The following is a 26,398-nucleotide window of genomic DNA, read 5'->3' as shown; positions in this document are numbered from 1 at the left end:
ATGTTACAACCTGTAATGAAAATCTGTAAGGGTGCTATGTGTTTGTTAAAGCTGAGAAGAAGTGTAATTTCAATGTGTGTTCTGCTCAATCTGTGGCCTGTGTGAGTAATCTTGCTAATGTGGTTAGGGTTGATAAGGCCATGTTGTGGCATAATAGACTTGGTCATATGAGTGAAAAGGGTCTTAATATTTTGAAGAAAAATGAGTTGTTGTCTGAAAATGATTTTCAAACTAGCCTTCCCTTTTGTGACACCTTGTGTGTTGGGCAAACAACACAGAGTTACCTTCCCCACTCCTATGACTGACAATGTCAGTCAGAGTGTTATTGAGTATCTCCACATGGATGTGTGGGGACCAGCCTCTGTTTCTTCTCATTCAAGGTCTGTGTATTTTCTGTCCATAATTGATGATTTCTCAAGGAAAGTTTGGTGTTTTTTAATGAAAAATAAGTTTGAAGTCTTTGAAAAGTTTTTGACATGGAAAAATCTTGTTGAAAATCAAACTGGAAAAACCATTAAAGTCATTAGGACAGATAATGGCCTTGAGTTTTGTAATTCCCAAATGGATGCTCTGTGCTCCAAGTTTGGAATTAAAAGACACAAGACCACTCCTTATACCCCTCAGCAAAATGGAGTTGCTGAAAGGATGAACAGAACCCTTTTGGAAAAAGTTAGGTGTCTTTTGTCTAAAAGTGGTCTTTCTAAAAAATTTTGGGGTGAAGCCCTTCTGACTTCAGCATACCTGGTGAATATGTCTCCCTCAGTCCCTTTAAAGGGTAAATGTCCTGAGTCTATATTCATTGGGAGAAAAATTACTTTATCCCATTTAAAAGTTTTTGGATGTAGTGCTTTCATTCACTCTAAAACTGATAAACTAGATCCCAGATCTAAGAAAGGGGTATTTCTTGGATATCTAGGAGGTGTTAAGGGTTATAGGATTTGGGATAGAAGTGAACCAGGTTTTAGGGTCATAATAAGTAGGGATGTGATCTTTAATGAGGATGAGTTACCCTGTCTTAAGCCTGACCCTGATACCTCTCCTATAAGTGCTGACAATGAGCCTCTTACTGAGGTGGAGTCCACTGACACTCTCACTGAGGTGGAGCCATCTAATGATGCTCCAAGTGAGGTGGAGCACTTCTGTAATACAAACCCTATAGCCCCTGACCCTGAACCACAACCTGAGCTTGAGCCTGAACCCCAAAATGTGATTCTTCATGATGACCAAGTTGTTGAGCCTGAACATGTTCCTAACCCTGGTCCAGATTTGAAGGATTACCTCCTGTCTAGGGATAGAGTCAGAAGGAATCCTAATCCTCCTGTTAGGTACTTATACCTTGTTAATTTGGTTAATCTTGCTTTTAATGTTTATGAGTCTGATGGAAATGAGCCCCAATCTTATAAGCAGGCTCAAAAGTCCAAGTTTTGGGACATGTGGTTCAAAGCTATGACAAAAGAAAACCACTCTTTGTATGTTAACAAAACCTGGATTCTTGTGGCTCTGCCCGCTGGTGCCTCTGTGGTTGACTGTAGGTGGCTGTTTAAGTTGAAAGATGAGATTGAGGTGTTGAGGTACAAGGCTAGGTTGGTTGCAAAGGGTTTTACACATCAAGAGGGGGTTGGTTAAATTTACTACTGTAAGAGTAATGCTTGCCTTATGTGCTCATTTTAATTGGGAATTAAAGCAAATGGATGTCAAAACTGCTTTTCTTCATGGCGACTTGGATAAACCCATTTACATGAAACAACCAGAGGATTTTGTGGATCCAAACTTTCCCAATCATGTGTGTTTACTTAAGAAAGCTTTGTATGGTCTCAAACAATCCCCTAGGCAGTGGAATATCAAGTTCAATACATGCATGCAGAAGTTAGGCTTTGTTAGGAGCTCCTTTGATGCTTGTTTGTATGTGAAAGATCTTGATAAGATGGTTGTGTTCTTGCTGTTGTATGTAGATGATATGCTTATTATGGGTCCTTGCATTAAGTCTATTAAACATGTGCAATCTGCTCTCTGTGATAATTTTGACATGAAAGACCTTGGTGATGCTAAAAAGATTTTGGGGATCAATATCCTAAGGGATAGGAAGTCCTCATCTCTAATCCTTCATCAGGAGCCTTATGTTCAAAAAATTCTTGATAAGTTTAATATGCTTGGTGCTGAAACTGCTTCTGTTCCCTTAGCTGCTCATTTCTTGCTAAGTAAGGATCTTTGTCCTAAAACTGAGTCTGATATGAAAGCTATGAAGAAGGTCCCTTATTCTAACGCTATAGGTTCTGTTATGTATCTCATGGTTAGTACTAGGCCTGTATGGTCTGTGTTTTACTAAGTGTGATGATGGTGTTGAGCTATGTGGTTTTGTTGATTCTAACTATGCCAATGACAAGGACAAGAGAAAGTCCACTACTTCCTATGTGTTTACTGTGTGCAGGTCTTGTGTTAGTTGGAAATCACAATTGCAGCACATAGTTGCCCTCTCCACTACTGAGTCAGAATATATGGCCATCACAGAGGCTATGAAGGAGGCTATATAGTTAAAGGGGGTTCTCTCTAAACTCAAATTCTTGCATAATACTCCTGTTGTTTATTCTGATAGTCAGTTTGCTATACAATTGTGCAAAAATCCTGTTTTTCATGATAGAACTAAGCATATAGATGTTAGGTTCCATTTCATTAGAGATGTTGTTGAAAAATGTGAGGTGTTGTTGCATAAAGTGCATACTGATAAAAACCCTGCAGACATGGGCACTAAGTGCTTACCTGTGGAGAAATCGCTCACTTGCATTAAAAGGCTGCATTTTGATTGTGGTTAGCATGTGCATATGCATGTACCGGGGGAAGACCTTGATGATTCATTAAGCCTTGGCTTAGCTGAAATCACAAGGCAGTTAAGTCCTATAAGACTAATTGGCTTGTCATCTGGTGTCTTATTAGACAACCTGGTCTTATCTCTTTACTAATGAGCTTAAAAACTCTTTAGTGTCTTGAGAGATCCTTGTAGGCTGTGATGAAAGCAACACATGACCGTGGCTCTCCTCTGTTTACCCAATTTAGTCCAAGGTGGAGTATGTGAAGTATAATGGACGCTAATTGTGATTGGGCTTTGATTTAATTCGGCTGGGCTGATTTAATTCATAGGCCCAAGGGATTATTGGTGACCCATATTGGTTTTGGCCCAATAACTTAAGAGGGATACTCCGATGGCTGCCACGTGGCTATCTCACAAGGATCGTGAATGCTGGCCGTTGGATTCAAGTTTGTGTTTGTTATGAGTCTTGAGACTCATCACATTCTCATTCATTCGTTCCAGGTCTTTCTCTATCTCTCTTGTGAGCTTTTCCTACTTCTCTCTTCTCTCTCTCTAGATTCCGGCGCTGTTCGCCGGTTATCTACTCCGATCTTCTGTTTCCACCGTGGATTCTCGGTTCTAGAGAGACTCCTCGGTTAGACTCTGTGTGAAGTGAGTGCTTGAGCGTTCCTTCTCAGATCTAGGGTTTGTCCAACTTCTTTGTTGGATTCTTGTGAGATTGGAGGTTCTTTGAGAGTTCTTGTGTTGCGTAGCAGTGTTTGGAGGTTGTTGTGAGATCCTTGCAACATAGATAGTCTATGTGTTGTAGCAGTTGGAGTATCCCTAGGGTTAGGGTTTGGTTACTCCACGGTGCTCCCTTGAGACTTGTTGGTGAAGATTGAGGAGGTCCTTGGCCCTGTGAGGTCGTGTGTGTGCGACCGAGCCATATCCTAAATCTTCTGAACTTGTGTTGCTATTTCAGATTAGACCCGCAAGGATCACTTTCTTGTGTTACTGACTTGTGTATTTCAAGTGTGCAGGGTTCTCTAATCAGTAAGAGCTTGGATTCCAGATAGGGCTGACAATTTTTGACACGACACGATAACATAACACGAACCGACACGAAATTAATGGGTATGGGTCAGAGCTTATCGTGTTCGTGTCCTTATCTGGTCGATCCATTAAGGACACGAAAATTTCGTGTCGTGTTCGTGTCGTGTTCGTGTCGGGTTCGTGTTATCCGTTAACAATGCGTGTTCGTGTTATCCGTTAACACATAATATTTTAATATTATTATTCTTATTAACACATAATATTTTAATATTACTATTCTTATTATTTTCATTTTTCAATACTTATTTTCGTGTCATTAATGGGTTCGTGTCGTGTTGACCCGAAACGGTTCGTGTCGTTAATGGGTTCGTGTCGTGTTCGTGTCTGAGGGTAGCGGATCGTGTTCGTGTTCGTGTTTGAGGTTTTCTTAACGGGTCGTGTTCGTGTTTGTTGTTATCGTGTTCGTGTCGTTATCGTGTCGACACGATAACGACCCGACACGCACGATTTGCCACCCCTAATTCCAGATCCGGTCAAGGATCTGATGTTAGCTCTAGGGTTTCTGATTTGGGTTCTGACTTGTAATAGAAGCTCAGTCAGTTTTCTGGTAATCTTGTAATAGATTGCCTTGTACTTGGCTTGTAACTTCTGAGATTAGCCATCTCAGAGATCATCCAATAAAAGAGGTTGTCACGCCCGCATTTTCTATGGATAGAAAATACAGTTGATCGCGACTAGGGGAGGGTTAAAAAAGCGGGAAAGAAAAGGGGAACAACGAAATATACACGACCAAAACAAAAGATTAACTAAGAAACTTAAAACAAACTCGAATACTGTCTCCACAAAACTAACTTCGAATAATAAGACCCAATGATAAAACAGTCCAAAGGAAATTTAGAATTTTAGCGGAAGCGTCAAGACATGGAAAAATGCCCAGTATGAAGACTCGACAAATCCAACAACCAAACAAGATATAATTTTCCAACAACTCTGCTCAACATCCTCCACGTCCATCGCCGCTCAATCTGCACATTAAGAAAAACAATATGCAGGGCTGAGTATTTGATGCACTCAGTGGACACATGCCAAAATACAGTTTGTCAAGCCATAAACGAGTGATCTTGGGGTTTTATTTAAATGAACCCAAGTACACTAAAAACACATTTTTCCGTAAAGTTCGGTTGCGGAACCATTTTCCATCCACATCCACCATCACCATATCTGAACTACATGACAAGGAACGTGGCCACGAACCAAGTCACTAGACCGGCCAACTCCAATGAGATAACGCACGATCTACTGGGTGTACACCAGTCCGAGCAGGGTTTGCGGCCCTACTGGGACCCGAATTCGTTAACATACATGGCATAGCCACTTCAGATAGGTTCATTCAAACACAAAACATGGCAAGACAAACATTTTTCACCTCCTTTCACATAACAAAATATTTAGGACATAGTCCTTATTTAAAAGGAAAGCCCACCTCACAAGCTTACTCCTCAATCACCTCCTATTCCAACCGCAACCAACGTGCACAAACTCACCCTTTTTGAAATAACATGATATGCAAAAATCAGACTTTGCAAAATAAATTAATTTAACAATGCATGCATCCTAAGCGCGTGCACAGTTTATATTTTGCAAAATAAATTAATTTAACAATGCATGCATCCTAAGCGCGTGCACAGTTTATATTATTTTTCTTATCTTAGAAAAACCACATATCTCCAACTCATTCCACATTCAACTCGAAATTAAGAACTCTGGCTCATCAATTAACCAAAACAACATCAACAAAAATATACTCCCTCCCGTCGGCATCAGTCTCACATACAAGAGACACTCATGAATTTAAAATAAAGTAGTTTCTCAACTTAAATTCCAATTAGCCCAAAACAAATCATGGCCCAATAAAAATATTAAATTTCCCAACACTTAAAACTAAAGAAAAAAGGGAACAGTAGCCAAAATACTCCCTGTCCCTGTCACCACACGTATATACACCTTCTCAACACAAAATGAATAAGAATAGTAACAGTTAATAGATTTGTATATAAATACTCCCAATCCACCACGTATACTCCCTATCCCCACATGTAAATGTATTACTAGTAATCTAGTATATTCCCAACTCAACCCATTTTAATAAAGGGATGGAATGAAAATAATTATATACTCCTTCTCTAAACCGTCGAATACTTTCTCTCCCTCTCTACTGTAATTCATGTTTTCTCTCTCTGCACTCTATTTATTCTGTTCTAAATTCACCAAATCATCTCTCAAACACCATGCTCATCTCTCTCCCTCTCTTTCTCACACAAATCAGAGATAACACAGAATGACCCCCATCACTCTCGTTCCAAAAAATTGGCGACGCCTAACGCCCTCCGTCGAAGACCAATCGACGCTGTCCGCCGCCACTCTAGGCGGTCAGCTCCTCCGTCGGCAGCGCCGTTTCTCACAACCACTAAGTCCCTCTCCCCTTTTCCCAAGACTAAACTTTTACATTTATTTTTCTTATTTGTTCGATTCAAAAATTATTGGGCAGGCAAGGAATTTTCAGAAATTCAACAAGAGTCTAAGTCTGATTTCATGAACTACTATGATTATGTGAAAGCATGTCATAGAATTGAAAGCAGAGATTGTAGGTATACCTTCCGGAAGTAGCAAAATTTGCAGAAGAGAAGGTATTGAAATATCACACACTCTTGGTTTCTCGTTCACACTGTGATGTCGAGAATTTATGTTATGGAATCAAAACTATAGAGATTTTTCGTATATAATGAAATGGGGAGATATTACCTTTTGGTAAAGAAGAATTTGGCTTTGCTGGAAAACAATGGCGGATGAAAACTTGAACTCACTGCTTGGTATGAGAATTTGGGGCTTGAAGGGAGGAAGAATATATGTCTGCGTATTTATCAAGATTTGCATTTGTTGGAGAAAAATCAGAGAGTGAAGAGAATTGTGGAAACCGCCGGAGAGTTGAAGAGTGGTAGTTATTTTGGCTGAAATTTGAATTAATGAAGAATTTGGGCTTCTTAAATAAATTCATTTACTAGGGATAATTGTGCTAAATAAAAAAAAATAGGCCCAATTATTTGATTTTGTTCCAAATACTTGAAAACACAATTTCTATTTTTTTTTCATCAACAATACCCATCACAAACATCGATTTCTTACCTATCACGATTTGACGCAACAACAACTGAATACTCCCAAAATTCCACTTCCATTGGCATTCCAAACAAAACAAGAGCGGTTTAAAAAAAATTCAACGTCTTACGCTCACACGTGTTCAAAATAAATTTAACATAAAAAGGGTGTAAAAAAATGTGGGTGTTACAGAGGTCCCGGTAATTAGCGACTCCCGAGTGATCTGATCCCTACCGACGACACAGATTTTAATGAAAAATTAGTAAAATAAGAGAGAATGAAGAAAACTAAAGTATGTAAACTAAGAAAGATATGGGAAAAAAATGGGTAAAGCATGAGAGTGAAACATTGCATTTTTAAAAATCAAACTATTTTTTGTGGACTTCCTAAAATGATAGAATAAGATTATTTTTTTACGGACAGAAGGAGTGCAATTTTTAGTTGGTCTACAGAGTAATCTTGGAAGAATTCAATCAATTCGTATGTTCTTTATTGAATTATAGTTAGACGCCCACATACTGTTTGTCACATACTACCAAACTAGATTTGTTTTGTTTTTGGTTGAATTCGTGAGAATTTTTGTTATGCAGATGTCAAATTTCGATTAATTTTGGGATTTCAACTCCTGAATTTCTCGTTTCCATGATCAAATCCAATTCTTTAATGCTTGGGGAAATTTCACGCGAATTCCTGTATCCTTGTTTGGTTCTTTAATTATGTATCACCCTTCTGATTGAATAAAAGGCTTGTTCAAATTTTATTTGATTTTCAATCAAATAAGAAACAATTGCAACAAAGCAGTAACTCAATTTTATTAGATAAATAGAGTACTATGTAAATGACTCAATTCTGAGAAAACTTTTCAAATGACTGAACTATACGAAAATGAAGTACAAGAAAAGTACCAAATCATAATCTAGACATGCATAACAAACTATTTCCTACATAAAAACCCAAACTTGAAACAATTCACAAACGAACAACATTTTAACCTATCGAAAAAACCTCACGTGCATGGATTAATGGATATATGTTACGGTGAAATTTTTTGAGGGTTTGAGAAATCAGTGATAGTGAGAGGAAGGGAACCGGGAAGACCACGGCCCACGGGAACTGCAAGATTGTAGAACTAGTAAGTCACGTCTTGCATCAATTTGCCTCTGTTTATATTTTTAATACTACTATTAAAATTTGCTTCTTTTTCGAAAGTCATATTTAAATACGCATTATATTTATCTAATTTATCCATTGTTTGTACAAAAAATAGTGGATGACGTTTGCAATTATTCGTAAAAATTACTCCACTACTCTTCTGATTTTTTTATTTATAATGTTAACGTTTATTTTTACTAAAACACTTAGAAGTCTCAATAAATGAGACGCTGACTTTTATTGGAGACGTAGTAATAGCATACTCCCGTTTTTTAAAAATAACAACTCTTTTCATTTTAGTCCGTTTTTTTAAAAATAGCAACTTTCAAACTTTCTATTTTAGAAAATCTTTACACCTATAGACATCAAATTTTATTTAACACTTATACCATTACAATTAACAATTTAAAGTGGATCCCATGATCCACTAACATTAATTTAATTACTTTTTTCTCTCCCTCTTTTTTACTTTACCAATTTTTCTCTCCATCTCTCTTACTTTATCAAATTGTGCATTAAAACTCGTGTCGTTTCAAACCTCCCTATTTTTAGAAAACGGAGGGAGTATGTTATAAGTATATTTGTAGCCATACTAATATACTTCTCCATAAGTAATTCGTAACAATAGAGTTTTAACTGAATTTCAAATATCACAATTACATACTCCTTAAGTTTGTGATTATGAACCATAAGATACTTCTATCAATTATAGAATATAACGTTAAAAATAATCCAAAATACTAAAAAAACTAGAACCGTAACACACATACACACATAGAAATCGGGTACCCGTGGATACCCGATCGAAAACTATTTTCGGGTACCCGATATCCGATCCGATGATTTCGGGTATCTAGTTCCGATTTTGGGCAGTTGGGATCGCCTAATACTTTCCCTACAACATCCCCTACTCCACCTCCAACATTCTACTTGTATATTAATTTTATTTTGGAATATTACAAGTTTGATGCATGCTATGTAATTTAGTCTCAAATTTGGAAAAATCGTGTATTGACTACAATGGGCAGAGCCGGCATGAGAGCGCACTGCGGTGCTGGGAGAGGAGAGGGCCGAGAGCTCGCTGCGGGATCAGACAGAGAGGGAGAGGCAGCGCCCACGGCCAGAGCAGAGGCAGGATAGGAGAGGGAGGTGTGCGTTCATGGTTTTTAAATTTTTGTGGTACTCTAAAATGTGACTTTCAAAATTACATTTAGCTTATTAAATTTTAAAAAAAATAAAAAATTCGGGTATACCCATCGCTTAACCCGATACCTGAAAATCCAAAATAAAATCTCACTACCCGGTCGCCGGCATCTCTAGGATAGTCTTGTCTATCCTTCATGCAAAGTAATCTTCCCACACCTCTTATTTATCCTATTTCAAATTCAAATTGAAGTTAGGGTGTGTTCAAGATCTTCCCCACTACTAATTTAAGCAAAATTAGGTTGAAATCGCACATTTCTTTAGATGTTTTAGCTATTAAACCTAGTTTGTGAAGTAATTAGAGTGAAATTGCTGAAATTGGGACAAATTATAAATGGGGCAACACTTTGATGATTTTTGAATTTTTGCTGATTAAAGAAGTTCAAAACGAGTTTAGTTAGTCATTATCTGCCTCAATTTTCCGAATCAGATATGGTTAATTTGGTTTGTGCATCGCTTCTTTCACCTAATTTTCTTTCAAGAATATCGCCATAACAGGAATTGCAAGAATTAGTGAAGTTGTTTGCTTAATAGATGGAGGTTGATTAGAGAATAGAGAATGCTTTTCTCATGGGACGATAGCCAATCCTCTCAATTTTCTATATGTGTAAAATACTTAGCAATCAACATAATTTACTAATATAACTATTATATATGTGATTAAGATCAACCAAGCGAGAAGCTATGCATGGAAGCTTCGAGATTACGTGGAGGTGAAGACTTGAGCTTGCACAGCTGTCATGAAGCTGTCACTTGTAGTTAGTTTAGATGAGTTTTATCTCTCTGTACTTGTTGTAGCGACACCAAAGCACTTTAGTATATAAGGTGCTCATACTTGTTTTTGTGATTCATTCAAAATCAATAATCAAAATCAAGTTCTCTCTGTTTCGTTTCTCTTCATCTAGCATTATGATGCTATCTTTACAAACTTGTTAATAACCATAGACAATTCTTATATGTTATGCTGGTGTTGAAGACCAAATAAAATGTTTTCTGGTTTGTGTAGTTTAACCACAAGTAATGGAAAGAAAGGACAAAGTAAACCATACAAACTTGATTTCCTTATCTTCAAAATCGAACATGGTAACTGGATTATGCAAACTACAATTTTGTTTATTAAGAAATACTACCTCCGTCCCTGAAAATTTGATACAGTTTACTATTTTGGTCCGTCCCTGAAAATTTGATACACTTTACTTTTACCATTTTTGGTAGTGGACCACATATTCCACTAACTCATTCCTACTCACATTTAATTATAAAACTAATACTTTAAAAGTAGGACCAACATCCCACCAACTTTTTCAACTCACTTTCCTTTACATTTCTTAAAACCAACTTTTTCAACTCACTTTCCTTTACATTTCTTAAAACCCGTGTCGGGTCAAAGTGTAGCAAATTTTGGGGGACGGAGGTAGTAATATGTAACTTTGTTAATTGTTTTCGGCCCTACTATGAGACATTATTTAACATGGCATTCTCTGCATTGGCTTAGTTTTGGGAGTCGGGCATGAAAAACTTGTAAAATTAAATTATTTGTTGAGTTGAATGCAGTTTGTATGGAACTCTGTTTTGGCAATTAGGTTATACATCTATTGAAGTCCTAAAGCATGGTCTGGTTATGAACAATGGGTAAAGTTATCCTCTTTTAATATGTTGTCTATGCTTACTTCTTTTACTCTAATGCAGCAGTTACGACTGTCAAAGGATGAAAAAAGTGTAACAAAAATGTTCATATGCAAGACGAACCAAATATATCATAACAAAGGTTGAAAACTAGTGAAGGTAACAAGCATATAAATAATGATAGTTGTTATAAATAATGATAGTGAACTGATTATTCTCGGATTTGTTGTTGAAAATGATTTCCTACTCTTGATTTGACTAATTTTGCACCACATCCTTAAATGAGATTTGACTAATTTTCCCTTTCTGTAACGTTGTTGTATCTTGCTCGTAGCCACATTCTGGAATTGGGACCATAATTACAAGTACAAAGTTGTGCATCCATTTTCTGACATGTGTTCCTCTTCCCATTTGGTTGTATTTCATTCTTTGATAGTTTATTTCTTTCAGTTTTTAAATTCTTCTGGTATATATTATTAATGCATGTTTTTAGATAAATTAAACCAATTCATTAATTAATATTAATGCATGTTTTGGAAACTATTTGATAATTGGTTGGGCTAGGAGATTTCTTCACACTTTGGGCCAATTTCATTAATTAATAAGTGCAATGTAGTGGGTCGATAACTTTGGTCATTACATGGACTGAGGTTCATATTAATTCTATGTTTTGGGTTTCAGCAAATAATTTTCTTTCGAGGGGCTAATAGTTGAGAAAATTCCAAGGTTCGATTATTTTATGTGATGAGCCGATACATAAATTCCAAGAGAACTAAATAATCTCCGATATATTTAGCCCAAAACAGTTTAATCTAAGGAATTAGATGTCGAATTACACAACGTTAATAATTAAATCTCCTGATTTAATTAATGCAATGAATTTTTCTAGAAATAAGAGAAAGAATAAAATGACCACACATAGGATGCATTCATGTTTAAATCTAATTAAAGTAATAATATTTTATTTCTAAAAGAGGCATCTTCGCATGTCAAATAAGTCAGAGTCAGATTTTTTACTAAAGATTAAGCTTTTGAGGTGGACATCACTCAACTGTGGCTAACAAAACTCTTTCACGAAAAACTATGTTTTCAACATGTGCCCACTGAGTATATCAAGTACTCAGCCCTACATGTCTTTTCCAAAAGTGCAGGTTGAATGTGAACGAGAGGTGGTGGTGTTGAACCTTGGATTGGATAATTGTGATAATAATAGTCGAGCTACATTATTAGTCTGGAAATCTAAATTATTGACTAAAATCTGCATTATTAGACTAAAAAAGTTATTCCATATTATTAGCCGAACTACATTATTAGACTAAAAATCTCTATTATTATATGACACGCCGTATTAATATAACCGTTATATTACAAGATCTAATGGATTGACAAGTGTTTTCTGTTTTCCATATATTTATAGCTAAGATATTAATACATCCCTGTATTAGAGGTATGATCCGTTGCTAACTTCCTTTAAGTTGCTAACTCTGCTAACTCATCAATGCAGTCTATTAAAGATATCAACATGATAACATTGAAATGTCAAAGTTAAACTCAGTTGATATTTTAATGTACAGTGTTGACATTTTATATATACTATGTTGATGAGTTAGCAAGTTAACAATTTAATAAAAAGGTTATCATTATAACGTACCCTATCTCAATATGTTTATATTAGCAATATATGTCTAATTTAAATAATTATGATGATAGAAACATAAAGTAATCAAGAGCTGGCTTCAATAACTTCAAAAAGTAATTCAGGAAGGGGCAACAAGAGGAGTGCTTATGAAGGTGGGCGATGGTGCCCAAGCACGATTCTGGCACAACTTTTGGATGGGTGAGGAGAGCCTAAAGATTCTTTTCCTAGACTCTTCTTGCTATCCAAACAGAAAGATGACTATATTAAGGATATTAGAGAGTGGGAAAATAGGTTTTGGACATAGAGATTTAGATAGAGGAGGAATCTGTTTGCTTGGGAAGAGGAGGCGGTTGGGGATCTCTATGTAGCCGCGGGCCATTTTACTGTGAGGGAAAACACGAGTGATGTGGGGATTTGATTTTTTGATAAATCAAACATATTTTCGGTTTCTAGCTTTGATTTGTAGGTTAATAAACTCATGTGGATTGAGCATTTAGAATCTTTATTTGGCAAATCGTAATATCTTTAGGACCACTTTTGACCATACTCATTTTCTTTTATAATAACTTTATTATATACTTCCTCCGTCCCTCGTTAAGAGTCACACTTTTCCATTTTAGTCCGTCCTCAATTAAGAGTCGCACTTCATTTTTACCATAAATAGTAAGTATGTCCCATATTCCACTAACTCAACTCACTCACATTTTATTATAAAACCAATATAAAAAAATGGGTCTCACATTTCACTAACTTTTTCAACCAACTTTTCTTTACATTTTTTAAAACCCGTACCCGGTCAAAGAGTGACTCCTAATAGGGGACGGAGGGAGTAGTATTTTTTATTTTCTCAAATTTGTCCAATTATTTTACTTAATTCAATTTTTATTTTATTTTTTCACTCTTTATATCACCAAAATGTATACTTTTTTCCATTTCAATAAATATTGTTATTGTAATAAATCTTTAGCATGCATATGTATATTATACTTGTATTAGTAATAAGAGTAAAGGCTAAAATTGGTCCTGAGCATATGACCATTTTATGATTTTGGTCCTAAACTTTATCTTTTGAATTTTTTGGTCCTGCACATTTCAAATCGGATCACAATTGGTCCTACACATTTCAAATCGGATCACAATTGGTCCTAAACTGACGGTTCCGTTAAATTGTAACGGTCAACATCTTTGAACACGATTTTGACCCAATTACAATCTTTAAACGTGATTATTAACCCTCAAATTACATTCTTAATTATTATAAGCAACTTAATATTTAAATCACATTATCTCTTTCTCTCCCTCTCCCATTTCTTCCCCAGTTGATTTTCTCTCTACTGTACTTTTAAAGAGGAACACCCCCAAATTGGAAAATTCAATACTCCTCCCGTCGAAGTGCAGCTGCCCCACCGGCGGCGCGAACGCGTGCGCCAGCGTCCCCAGCACGCCGTCGAAAGGCTCCCCGTCGCCGCTGAAGAATCCGATCCTCAGATCCGCGCGGTTGAACGACATCGTCGCTACAAACGTCAGCGGCGTCACCTCCGACCACCGCTCACAAAGATGCCTCTACCAAATCGAAGAGTTGTTTCTCTGGCGCTAATGCATAGGTGAGCTAGCTCTTCCCCGGCGGCCGGCGCGGGCGGTTGGGGAAGTAGGAGTAGTGCGCGACGTGTGGATTGTTGAGTTTGCGCTGTAGGTGTTCGACGATTTTCCTGAACGCATCGTGGATGATGTCGACGTTGCCGCAGTTGGGAGGATGATTTGCTGGCGTCGGCGCGTCGAGCTCGCCGGTTTGGTTGAGGTTGAAGTTTAATTGGTAGTTTTTGACTGTGGATTCAAGGAATTCGAAGAAATCGTCGGAGGAGGTATTGATGTAGCCGAATAGATGGAAATGCTTTTTGAGGCTTGCTCTCCGGCAGCTGTGGAGAGCGCCGAATGCATCCCTTCGAAACTTTTAGAATAATGAAAGCTGGAACCTGGAATTGACGAAAACTTATTAGTAATATTTGCTCAAACTTATATCTGATTTTAAATGAATATTTGCTAAAATAATTATTAGGGAATTAATTAGTAACTTAAAAATTAGAATTAAAAGTCTAATTTGATTAAAATTGGATTAAATATGTTGACTATTATTTAATTGAAGTGAAACAATCCCTAAACATATTATCTAATTCTAATTTTAAAAGAATATTTATAAAAATAATTAGGGAATTAATTAGGAAGTAAAAAATCAGAATTAAAAGTTTAATTTGGTCAAAATAGGGATTAAATCCGTTGACCGTTAGTTTTTAACAAAAATGTTGACGGAGGACCAAAATGATCAAATTTCCATATGTTCAGGACCAAAAAATCCAAAAGATAATGTTTAGGACCAAAATCATAAAATTGGTATATGTTTAGGACCAATTTTGGTCTTTACTCTAGTAATAATTTTAAAGTTACTTTATACTTAAACAAATTCTTAAAATTATTTCGATGATGACACTATTCCATATGTATCTCTAATTTATATTGTTCGTTCTCTAATTATTTGGAGTCGTTGACATTAAACTTATGCAACAATTAATAACAACAGTTTAGATCCTCTAAAATTAAAATTCTGCATTACTGGATTAATTGATAGTACTAGTACTTCATCATATTAATTGAGATAATTCTTTTAAAGATGAAATTTAAAAATATATATATAAATATATAATTTTTTAATCTTTTCATTCACATCAGTTGCCTTATCGGTCTGTGAATTAGGAGCTTACAAGGCAAATAAACATACCCTAATGAAAATAAATTTCCACAAATCACAATGCCTTATCACCTTATCGGTCTTTGAATTCAATGATTGGGATTTGATATTAATACTAGGGTATCAAACATTAGCATGTACTTAGGCATATCACGTTTAATCGTTTACTTTCTTGCATGTAATGCAGAAAATAGTGGATAATAATGTGTAAACAAAGATAAGGGGATCACTTTACCAAAAAAAAGATATGGGAATCACCGTGAATTGGTGATTAGAGAAAACTCGTGTTAATTATGGATTAATTATAGGGTTTAAATCAACTTACCATGATTTACGGGAATATAATTATAGAAAATATTAAATTAAATACTAATTACAATAATTAGGGTGTGACTGCGGAATGATACGATTTAAGAAAGTATGTATGACTGATACTCATACCATGTAAACAAAGATATAGGAATCAACATTGATTCGAGGAAACGTGTATTAATAGATTGCATATGCGATGCGTACAACTTCTTCCTATGATTTTAGAAAATATAATTATAGAAAAGATTAAATCAAATACTACTAACTACACTAATCAGGGACGAGTCAAGTCAACAATTTTCCCTTATTAATATAACAATTTTTATTTCAAGAAAGTACGCTCAATTTATGTTAAATCATAAATTGAATGCAAGTTAATCAATAAACGGTTTGTGTATGCTCGATCTTTATAAATATATAGGCAGTTTATGTAAAAAATTAATAGAAGATATTATGGAATTGAAGATATCATTTATTAGATTTAAATGTGATGGATGAGCTCATGGTAACTCATAAATCAATTGATGCCCCACATAAATTTTGAATAATAACCGAATCCACATTTAATTTAAATCAATAACCAGCTAAGAGGTATAGCCATAAATAAACAATACATAACTTTCTCAAAACATCACACTAGTCTATAGAATCCTCTAAGAAAACATTTAATCTCGTAATGTCTTCCAATAAAAATTGTTATCATGCAATTCTTTTGTGTATTTTTGCAACATGTTATCATGTAAAATTATCGTTGTCTTATAGTGAGGAAAGCATGTCTATAAAACATGAGAAATGGATGGCTCAACATGGATTCTTCTATGAGAATGAGGAAGTAAAGGAAGCTCGGTTTCAAATATTTAAAGAAAATGTGCGGCTTATTGAGAGGCATAATCAAGAAGGGAATCACACGTACAAGCTTGGAATAAACAAATTTGCAGATCTAACAAATGAAGAGTTCTTTGCTAAGTATGCAAAAAATTCTATCGCATCGCTTAAGGTAGCATCATTGAATCAATCATCTTTTGTATACAAAAATATGAAAGATATACCAGCTAGTTTTGATTGGAGGGATCACAATGCTGTTACAGCGGTTAAGGATCAAGGAAGATGTGGTTAGTTCTCTGACTCTATGACCTATTGTCTTCTATAGTAACAGTACAATGCATTATAATTTATATTATGATAGTTATGAAAACTTTAAAATGAACCATATGCAATCTGCATAGTTCTCATAAGTTTTAAAAATTTATTTGAACCACATACTATATATGTGTGTCGGGTGTTTATAGTGGACAAATCAGCTACCTAGCGTGTCCTCTCTGATCACCATTTGTAGATAAATTTCTCCAAGTTATGTTGATGTTTTTCCAATGGTAGGTTTTTTTCTTCATTTCACTCTAATGTGTGTGATAACATTTAAGTCTTTTCCATCCTTTTCTTATATATAGCTCAATTTTTAAAAATGAATATGCATGCTTTTAGTTATGAGCTCAAAATACAATTTTGTTTTTTTTAGTAAATTCAGTCATTAATGGGGAGATGGATATCTCGCATAATTTTCATATGTAGGAAGTTGTTGGGCATTCTCAGCCGTTGCTACTATTGAAGGCATAATAGCCATCCGATCAGGCAACCTAAATGAATTATCAGAGCAACATATTTTGGATTGCAATTACAAGCACGAAGGCTGCAATAGTGGAACACAAATTAATGCAATTGATTTCGTTATTAAAAATGGAGGTCTAGCATCTGAGACCGACTATCCTTACACGGGAATTCCAACATCATGTGCCAATAACAAGCAATCTTCTCTTTCCTCAAAGATCACTGACATTGGTTTTATCCCTTTTAATAATGAGACAGCATTGTTAGAGGCCGTAGCTAACCAACCTGTCTCGGTTGACGTTGACATCACAACCTGGCAATTTTATCGATCTGGGGTTTTGACAGGGAAGTGTGGAACTAATTTAAATCATGCAGTTGCACTAGTTGGTTATGGCGAAAGTAAAGATGGAGTTAAGTTTTGGTTAGTCAAGAATTCATGGGGACTAGGATGGGGAGAGGATGGATATATGAAACTACATAGAAATATAGATGCTAAGGAAGGCATGTGTGGTATAGCAAAGCTTGGTTGCTATCCAATTGCATGATTCTTCTGCATTTAGCTCATAGAATAGATAAGAACGATGTGTCCTTTGAATATGAAAATTTTATCATTTACAATAAGTATCCTATTTTTTACCCATTTATAATTTTATGGAGTATGTACCTTGTTTGCCGAACAAATTGTGTAAAATTTTGAACATCATGTTTATCAATTTCACATTATATAAACACGTGATGTCAAAAGTCTTAATTTATTTGGTTCGGATCCAACAATGAGAAACTTGATTTCCAATCAAACAAAGACAACACAAATCGAAATATCATAAACAATCTATCTGTACATAATTCAAGATAGGTGCGATAAAAAGTATTGATAAGAAAACAGCTAAAGTAAGTTTCCTTAGGATAAATTAGTTGTTTGTGAGAGGACACAAATGCAAGTTAAATAATTAGAAAATATGTAGTCCATAAATGAATTTTCCCCTTTTCTCATATCTCTCTCTACCGACAGTTTTTCATATTTTCAGTTTCTTTTTCTTCTTCCAATGGAGATTTCTCCATTATCTCAATCCAATTCTACAATTTTAAGAGTCCCCCGCCTACAAAGCTTGTGGCTCAAAATTTTCTGCCCCTTGCCCACGTGGCACCCCACGATAATCAATATCTATAATCTTTTTTTTTTCCTCATGTATAGGAATTGGGGAGACCAGATATTTGGTTTATCATTGTTTAAGGTATAAAAACTGACAGTAGCTCTCTTTTTGCATGCGGGTAATGGTATTCATTATTATTTTAATAAAAGTGATATTTTATAAATACTAATGTAATATCCGTGCTATGCACGGACCATTAATTTATATATTTGTCTAAATTTTAAAAAATTAAGCAATACCTGCATGAAATTAATACAAATAAATGTGTGTAATAATAATTTAATCCTATACTACAAAAAAATAGTAATAAATTCAAGAAATTCATCAGTAATATAAGACACAAATATTGTGTATGAGTATTAAACCTAAAATTAAATTAAACTAAATATTTTATATTAATTACAGAAAATTAAGAATTTAAATTTCATAAAGTCATATTCAATTTGTCAGTAGAATTGAAATATAAATTATAGTTTAATCCATTTATCACTATAGTTAATAATGTAACATATTTGTCAGTGCACAAAGTTTATCAGAATGATAATTCTAATCACAAGTTAGGCAATGTCCTAATCCATTTGTATAATAAAAATTTGAGATTTTATTCTCTTTCTTATGTTATATATTTATAATTCTATTTTTTATTATATAATTGATTTCTCATTAGTCACCTATATAAATAGGTCATTCTATATTCATTTTGCATTAACGTATTTTTTTGATTTTTCTATATTATTGCTCCAACATTATTTTGATATATTTCGTATGCGTGAATAAAATATCCATATGTACTTTGTTTTTAGTATACGTCACATAGAAATACACTGAATAAGATATTCAGTAAATGATTTAATTCTATATATTTATGTATTTTATGTAATTTTAATATATAGTAATATTTAAAAATAATATTACCTTTTATTACACCTAGAGTCCTATTTTTTCCAAAATATTATAATTGGGTTCCATATGCTAAAACTCAAAACCTAAATCTATACAGAAAATTATGGAAACCTCAAACTGTAAGACCTAATTAAACCCTTCTACAATAATTTCTTAGCATTAAATAATTCAGCCGAATACAGTTATACAAATATAAATTGAATTGAATAAATTGAGCCAATTTATATTGAAACCCACTAATTGAATTAAGTTAACCATCAAATTGACCTATTTCTATTTAATAGAGTCAATCAGGTTTTAAAAAAATGATAGCTTCCTTTCTTCAAACTTGTAGCGCCTCCATCTTCTGCTTCATGTTGAATTTTCTGCAATTTTCAAACGAAACATCAAATAGCCTAAATAAGATTATGATAGAATTCGCAATAATAGATAGCTATATAAGATTTTCAAACATATAAAGGGTTGATAACAAACGGAAACACAATAAAATATGAGCACCATATCGACATCATGGATCCATGAATACATTGTACAAATCCTGTTCGTGTTGTTATCCCAACTACTGACCTTGCAAGACCTTGCCGTTGAATGCTCATTTTTCATTATCGTCTACATGGAGTGCATTCTTATTTGCATTAAGCCTTGCACATTCAAATGACAACTGAACAAAATTTAATTTAGATAATAGAAAAAATAACACCTTCAAAGAATATAAAGACGGTTGCCAAGCAAAACTTCCTCCTTTTGTTACTCTCTTTTTTCTTCCAGTGTCATATTAATTGTATTCGAAGCAGAATCCACAAGCTCAAAAAGTAGACCTAAACACGAATAAACATAATTAGAAAGCATAAACAAATAAGAAAAGAACAAAATAAACAAATAAGAAAAGAACAAAATAGAAAACTTGGAAGAAAATGACCATAAAAATGGAGGTTGAAAATGATGACTCGATATTTAAATATACATATGAAGCAAAGCGTTGCAATAATTGGGAATTATTAGCATTTACTAATATTAATTTCAATTGCGCAACGGCAGTCACATTGATTTAATAATTAATAAATAATAATTAATATGCAATTTATATCTGATTGAATTGGGCATTACTACTACATAATATTAATACAAATTCCTAAACGCATGATTGAGATTAACTTTTTTACATTGTGGATTACATTTATAGTAGTGCATATTAAACTGCCGTATGTGATTTTAAATTTCTGAATGCATTAAATTTAGATTAATTGAAATGAGACCCAAAACAAATAAATATTTAAAATTATGCCCAAAGCTCGTCTTTTATATATGTATAGATTCTGGTGTAGAGAACACACATAAGTCCTCTTCTACATGGATATACATCCTCTGTTCGGACCGTTACATTACAGTTGGATCATTCACTTTTAATGCACAATAGTTACTTATTTATTTTATGCAAATAAAGTCCTTAGTATGATATTTATTTTAATCTATGTTATGTGGCATAGTAATTTAGTATCTGCCTATTATTAGATGTCTCTATAAATTCAAAATTAGGAGTAATATAGAGATTAGAAACTCTATTGTTAAAAGTCTAAAACGGTTCACATGATTGTTTTGGGATTGTTTTGGGATGGAACATTAGTGTTTATCTGCTTTAAAATTTAGTATTAATTTTAATTATAATTTTAATTTCTCTATGGTATAATTTTAAAATTATTTCCCTATGGTATAAATTTTATTTTTCCAAATACGTTGGTTAATTATAACTTATTGACATATTTAGATTAATTATATGTTTAAGCATCGTCAAATCAGACTCTTGTTATATTCTTTGATTTTTATGGGCATGCTGTCAGCAGTGATTACAAAAACTATTTTCTGGTACTAATGAAGCACCGTATAATCTAAAAATCACCTACACGTGTTTCTGTCTACCGCTTAAATATTTAGGGGAATTTTGTAGTAGTATATAATGCAGTAGTAAGAAATATTTATAAATTTCATTTACACAAAAAAATACAGTAGAATTGATAGTACATAATACCAATTTTAATGTAAAGTTAATAAAGAGGTATATAGATAAAAAATGATTGACGTAAGAGATAACAATTATAATTGATTGAAAACTAGTTTTAGTTGATGGATTATAATGATAATATGATTCAAATGTTACAAAAAGAAGCGTTGGCCCCACAGTACATTACTTTTTTCGTTAATTTCGGGCAGCTGTGATGGCTTTTGCTTATCTCGGAGTATATGATTCACTTTCTAATATTTTTACCTTTTGTATTTCATAAAATTTCTATTTTGTCGATTGCAAACCTAAATCAAATACGCCTGAGGGTAAGCCCATAAAAATAATTCTTATTATATGACTCCTAATAATGGAAACTGTAGGGATGTTATAATGTGGTGATGTTTTGTTTTTAGTTTTTTTTTTTATATGAAATCGCAATATTTTTGAGCCCCATTTACAATTTTATGGAGTATGTACCTTGTGGCTTTGTAAAATATTCGAACAAATTGTGTAAAATTTTGAACATCGTGTTTATCAAATTCACATTACATGACTACAACATGTGATGTCAGAAGTCTTAATTTATTTGGTTCGGATCCAAGAATGGGAAACTTGATTTTCAATCAAACAAAGACAACACAAATCGAAATATCATGATATGTGCATTTTATATCCTCCAATTAGATGGCGATAATACTTTCTTAGTAGTTCATTTTAAAACTAAACACTACAATAAATCCAATTAATAAAGACGCAAATTTTAGGACGCAATTACTTGCATTGTAATTTTTCAAAGAAATGTTAAAATTTGAGACGCGTATTAGAAATGGGTCACTCACCCCTTAAAAGGCCTCATAAGGGGGAGGGTTATCCACACTTATATAGATTAGATTGGATCATCACCAAGTCGATGTGTGATAGAATTTAGAGAATTTAACACGCCTCCTCACGTGTGGGCCGGAAAGGACATCGGTCTTCCATCACGTGGGTAGGCAATGCAAGAGATAAGAGAGAACCATCATCGATGTGGGCCGGAAAGGACATCGGTCTTCCACTCGTGAGGTAGATAAGAAATAAAGAGAAATCCATCATCGACTTGGGTCCGCTCTGATACCATATTAGAAATGGGTCACTCACCCCTTAAAAGGCCTCATAAGGGGGAGGGTTATCCACACTCATAAGGATGATCCAATCTAATCTATATAAGTGTGGATAACCCTCCCTTATGAGGCCTTTTAAGGGGTGAGTGGCTCATTTCTAATAACGCGCGCCTTCAAATGAAGAAGGCATTATCCTAAATCCCTCTCCAGTTACAAAGAATCACTAATCAAAAACTTCAATTAACCCTCTACACAAACTACTCCCACTCCCACTACGATCTAATTAACCCAATTTATCTCTAATTACCCATCAGTTCTCTCCCTTCCTCTACACAACCTCAATGACGCAGCCCTAGCTTTGCCGTCGCATGTCGCCGCCGTTAACGATCGCTCAAGCTGAGCGTAAATCTGATGATGATAGCAGGAGAAGCTCTGGAATCAAACATCACGATGATCGGACCGCTTGTTCTCCAAGCAATTGCTCATTGCATATATCCTAATCGAATCGAAGGTGTACATCCGCGATTTCACATCATCGCTTCACTACATATGCACTTCCAACTTCTCTGATTTCTTCAGGTAAATTTTGATTGCTAAATTGTTGTTGTTGGTTGCAATGTTAACACTTTTCATTTTAAAATTGTATATTTTGTATTTTTTGCATTATGAAATTATTCTTTTGTGGAGTAGTTAAATTGATTGAACATCAATTGTTTGTCTAAATGACTGAGGTAAAATGCTTATGTTGTAGTACAGTAGATCGTTATGTTCCTTTCATGAAATGCAAAATAAAATTGGCATATATGTATCAAATCCTCATCTTCCTTTGTCTTTCCTATACTAATTTACAAAGTGCTTTATATAATTTTTTGATATTCAAATGATGCAGAATTAAAAAGTAAGCATTTTTTATGTGTTGTTGCTAGTATTTTGATCATGTGTGAGATTGTACTTTGACTCGGTATCCATCTCATCAAGCAGAGAAAGTTATCTGATAATGACATACACATACTAGATTCCCGATGGACCTTTCTTGCTTCCTTCTAATGCTACTCATTATGTTGAAGTTGGTTCCTTTGTAATCAATAATAAAGATGAGGTAAATATATATTTGATACAATCATCTTATGTTTGAACTAAATAGGTCACAAACTTCTTACATTAGTTCTCTATTATGTGCACATGCCTCAGCTCTGCAAAAATATATTAAAGTTGCGAGTGTCGACGGAGCCGAAGAACTTCCGCGGAGAAGCTGCGGATCACGGCGGCAGCAGAGGCAAGGCTGTCGGGCGACGGAAGAGCGTCGACGGGGTCCGAGGAGCTCTGCGGAGAAGCTGCAAGCCGCGGCTGAGAGAGGGAGGAGAAGGCGACGCCTCCCCACGCCCCCTCTCGTCGGAAAGCTGCGCTGCAAGGCGGCGGCAGCGGCAAATGACGGAGAACGGCGGTGAAGAAGGGAGCCGCTCGCGTAACGAAGTGGCGAACGGCGCGAGGGCGGGCGCTGGCGGGACTCCGAAATCCCGGCGAGCCAGGCGGGGCGCGGTTTTGCCGGAGGAAAGGAGACGCGGTGCGAACTCGAGGGAGAAGGCGGAGCCGGTGTAACCCGGCGACGCGGAGAGGCGGTGATTCGTCGGAATGGCAGCGATTTCCGCCGGAGAAAAAAAAGGGGGCGTCGCCTCTGTTTTTAATTTAGGAATTTGTTTTGGAAATTAAGGGAAGAAAGAGAGTGCTCCGGCGACACCGAGGATGGCGATCGCCGGAGAGGTCGCGAGGAAGAGACGGGGGCGGCTGAGTTCCGCCGAGAGAAGAAGGGAGAGAAGGAGGCACCGGCCTTTCTTCTCCACGCCGATTTTTTCCCCAATCTGATTTTGAGAAGTGTGGGAGAGAAAGAGAGAGTTGACCGATGGGTGATGGAGTATAATGTGGGCTGCCCCATTTCTAATTTTTGGCAATTGGGCCAATTTTATTTTAAATGATTGTTGGGCCTTAGTAGTTAATTAAGAAATTGGGCCAAGGAATTTCTATTGATTTGGGCCAGTGGATTTACTGTTTGGGCCGAAAGTTAAATTATGAGAAGTTGGGATTTAATTTAAGAAATGAGTTGGAGCTCAATTAATTAATTCCCGAATGATTTACTAAGTTTTCCAAAGATGGAGAAAAATAGAGTTGGAGCTCGAAGGCCGAGGAATAAATTTCCAAATAATTTATTTAGATTCCGAAAAAAATAAAGTAGTAAAGTGGGAGACGCGAAAGCCGACCGGCGTCGCCCCGCGACGCCATGGGCGGCCTTAAGAAAAATCCGAAGAAAAGGATTTGAGAAGAGACTTTCCAAGAATTCCTATTCTTGTTAATAAGCGCCCGAATATTTAAGTTAGAGAAAACAGAATTTCTCCAAAGTTAATAAAGAGAATAAATAAGCTCTGCAGAGTAGTAAAGCCGAGGTAGGATTAAGAAAAATCCTATAGGCCGAGACTGAGATATAGGTGCTATCCAATAGGATGCATGCATTCTTTCTAAAGAGAAATAATTCAAGTATTAATTAGCGTGCTACGCTATTTATTTTTCAAGGGATAAATTGCTCAAGGGCGAGTGAAGCCAAAGCGAGTAATTGAGTTGAGACATAAGCATATCAGGTGGGCTTTCTTTTAATATCCAGCACTATAGTGTGGATATAAAGCAAATATTTGTAAAATTATGAAAAATCATCTTTTCTCAAAATGAAGCAGTGATTGTTTTAAAGTGTTGTCATGCCATAAATTGTTTGTTGTGAGGCCTATCTGTTGGGATTGTAGCCCGTGGGTTTTGGTGATGCTAGCCCGAGTTTAACGAATTCGGTTCCCAATAGGACCGCAAATCCTGTTCGGAATAATGTGCACGAGAGCCGTGAGCCATCAGCTGTTGGCCGGCGATGTGTCCGCTGAAGGTGGCCACCTTCACGGTACACGATTCACAGATATGGTAGAAATTTTGAAAGAACTTAGACTGCAGTCGGACTTTTAAGATCACAGAGAATTTAGTATGCTCGGGCCTTTTAAGAAAAACCCCCGTGCGATACTGTGGATGGATGACAACTATATATTGTATGTTTTGTTTTCGGCATGTGTCCACTGAGTACTCCTGTACTCAGCCCTGCATGTATTTATAAATGTGCAGGTTGAACGTCAAGAGGATGTGGAAATGATCGGAGTCGATACTACTAAATAATCAAGTGGATCTTTCACGATTCGTGTCTTCATACACGAAGTCGTCTAGTATGGACTTATTCCGCTGCTCTTTTGTGAAGTGAGACATCTTAGAATCTCACCTTCGAACTCTGATTTATGGATGTAATATTCATTCTAGTTCTAAGACCATGAAATGGTACATTTAGCTTCTATTCTATGAAGTGTTCGATTTGGCCTTCGGGTATATTCACCAGTTCTTTCCCCCTTTTTCTTTCCCCGTTTCTTTAATCCCCCATTAGTCGCGATTTACCCGCTTTCGCTATCCTTAGCAAAGTGCGGTCGTGACATTCTCCTTCTTGTTCCAATATCCAATACGCTTTGAAATTGCTAATATCATCATGGGCGCCGAAATTGAACTTTTAGTAGTTGAATCTGGAATGATGCCCCTAATCTCATTTAGAAGTAGGAACAACTGTTTTGAGGCAGGAACAATATCCAATTCTTATTTAGAAATTTCATCGGACACATTGAGTGCATTCTAATTGGTTGCATTTGTAAGTTGTGTCTGACATATGTGACATGTGATAGAATCCTAAATAGAATTGGATTTTAGTATAATACATTATTTGGTATAAAACACATTTTACCCTAATTAATTGACTATCAATTAATTATTGTCACATATAAATTAATTAAATAATCATATTATATTTCTCCAAAGAAAATATATATTCATATATATATATATGTGTGTGTGTGCCGATTGATTGCCAATGATTGGAAAAGATTGATTACATAATCTTTTTA

General features: G+C 35.3%; 1 protein-coding gene and 1 long non-coding RNA gene across 2 annotated transcripts; one reads left to right on the top strand and one right to left on the bottom strand.

Moving 5' to 3' along the window:
- Positions 1 to 4,618: 4,618 nt before the first annotated feature.
- On the bottom strand, positions 4,619 to 6,841 carry LOC125217086. The gene is made up of 3 exons (XR_007175559.1): positions 6,641 to 6,841; positions 6,493 to 6,563; positions 4,619 to 4,863 (listed from the first exon to the last, which is right to left on the bottom strand). It is a non-coding gene; the product is annotated as an uncharacterized LOC125217086 (long non-coding RNA).
- Positions 6,842 to 16,465: 9,624 nt separating this feature from the next.
- Positions 16,466 to 17,819, top strand: LOC125210123 (senescence-specific cysteine protease SAG39-like). Its single transcript, XM_048109700.1, has 2 exons — positions 16,466 to 16,781; positions 17,239 to 17,819. Exons 1-2 carry the CDS (start codon positions 16,466 to 16,468, stop codon positions 17,817 to 17,819), a joined length of 897 nt encoding a protein of 298 aa, XP_047965657.1.
- The last annotated feature ends 8,579 nt before the right edge of the window (positions 17,820 to 26,398 follow it).

The sequence above is a fragment of the Salvia hispanica genome, chromosome 3, assembly GCF_023119035.1.
Source record: "Salvia hispanica cultivar TCC Black 2014 chromosome 3, UniMelb_Shisp_WGS_1.0, whole genome shotgun sequence".
Lineage (NCBI taxonomy): Eukaryota > Viridiplantae > Streptophyta > Magnoliopsida > Lamiales > Lamiaceae > Salvia > Salvia hispanica.
Note: the sequence above shows the minus strand (reverse complement) of the source record. Positions and strands in the feature narration are given on the sequence as shown.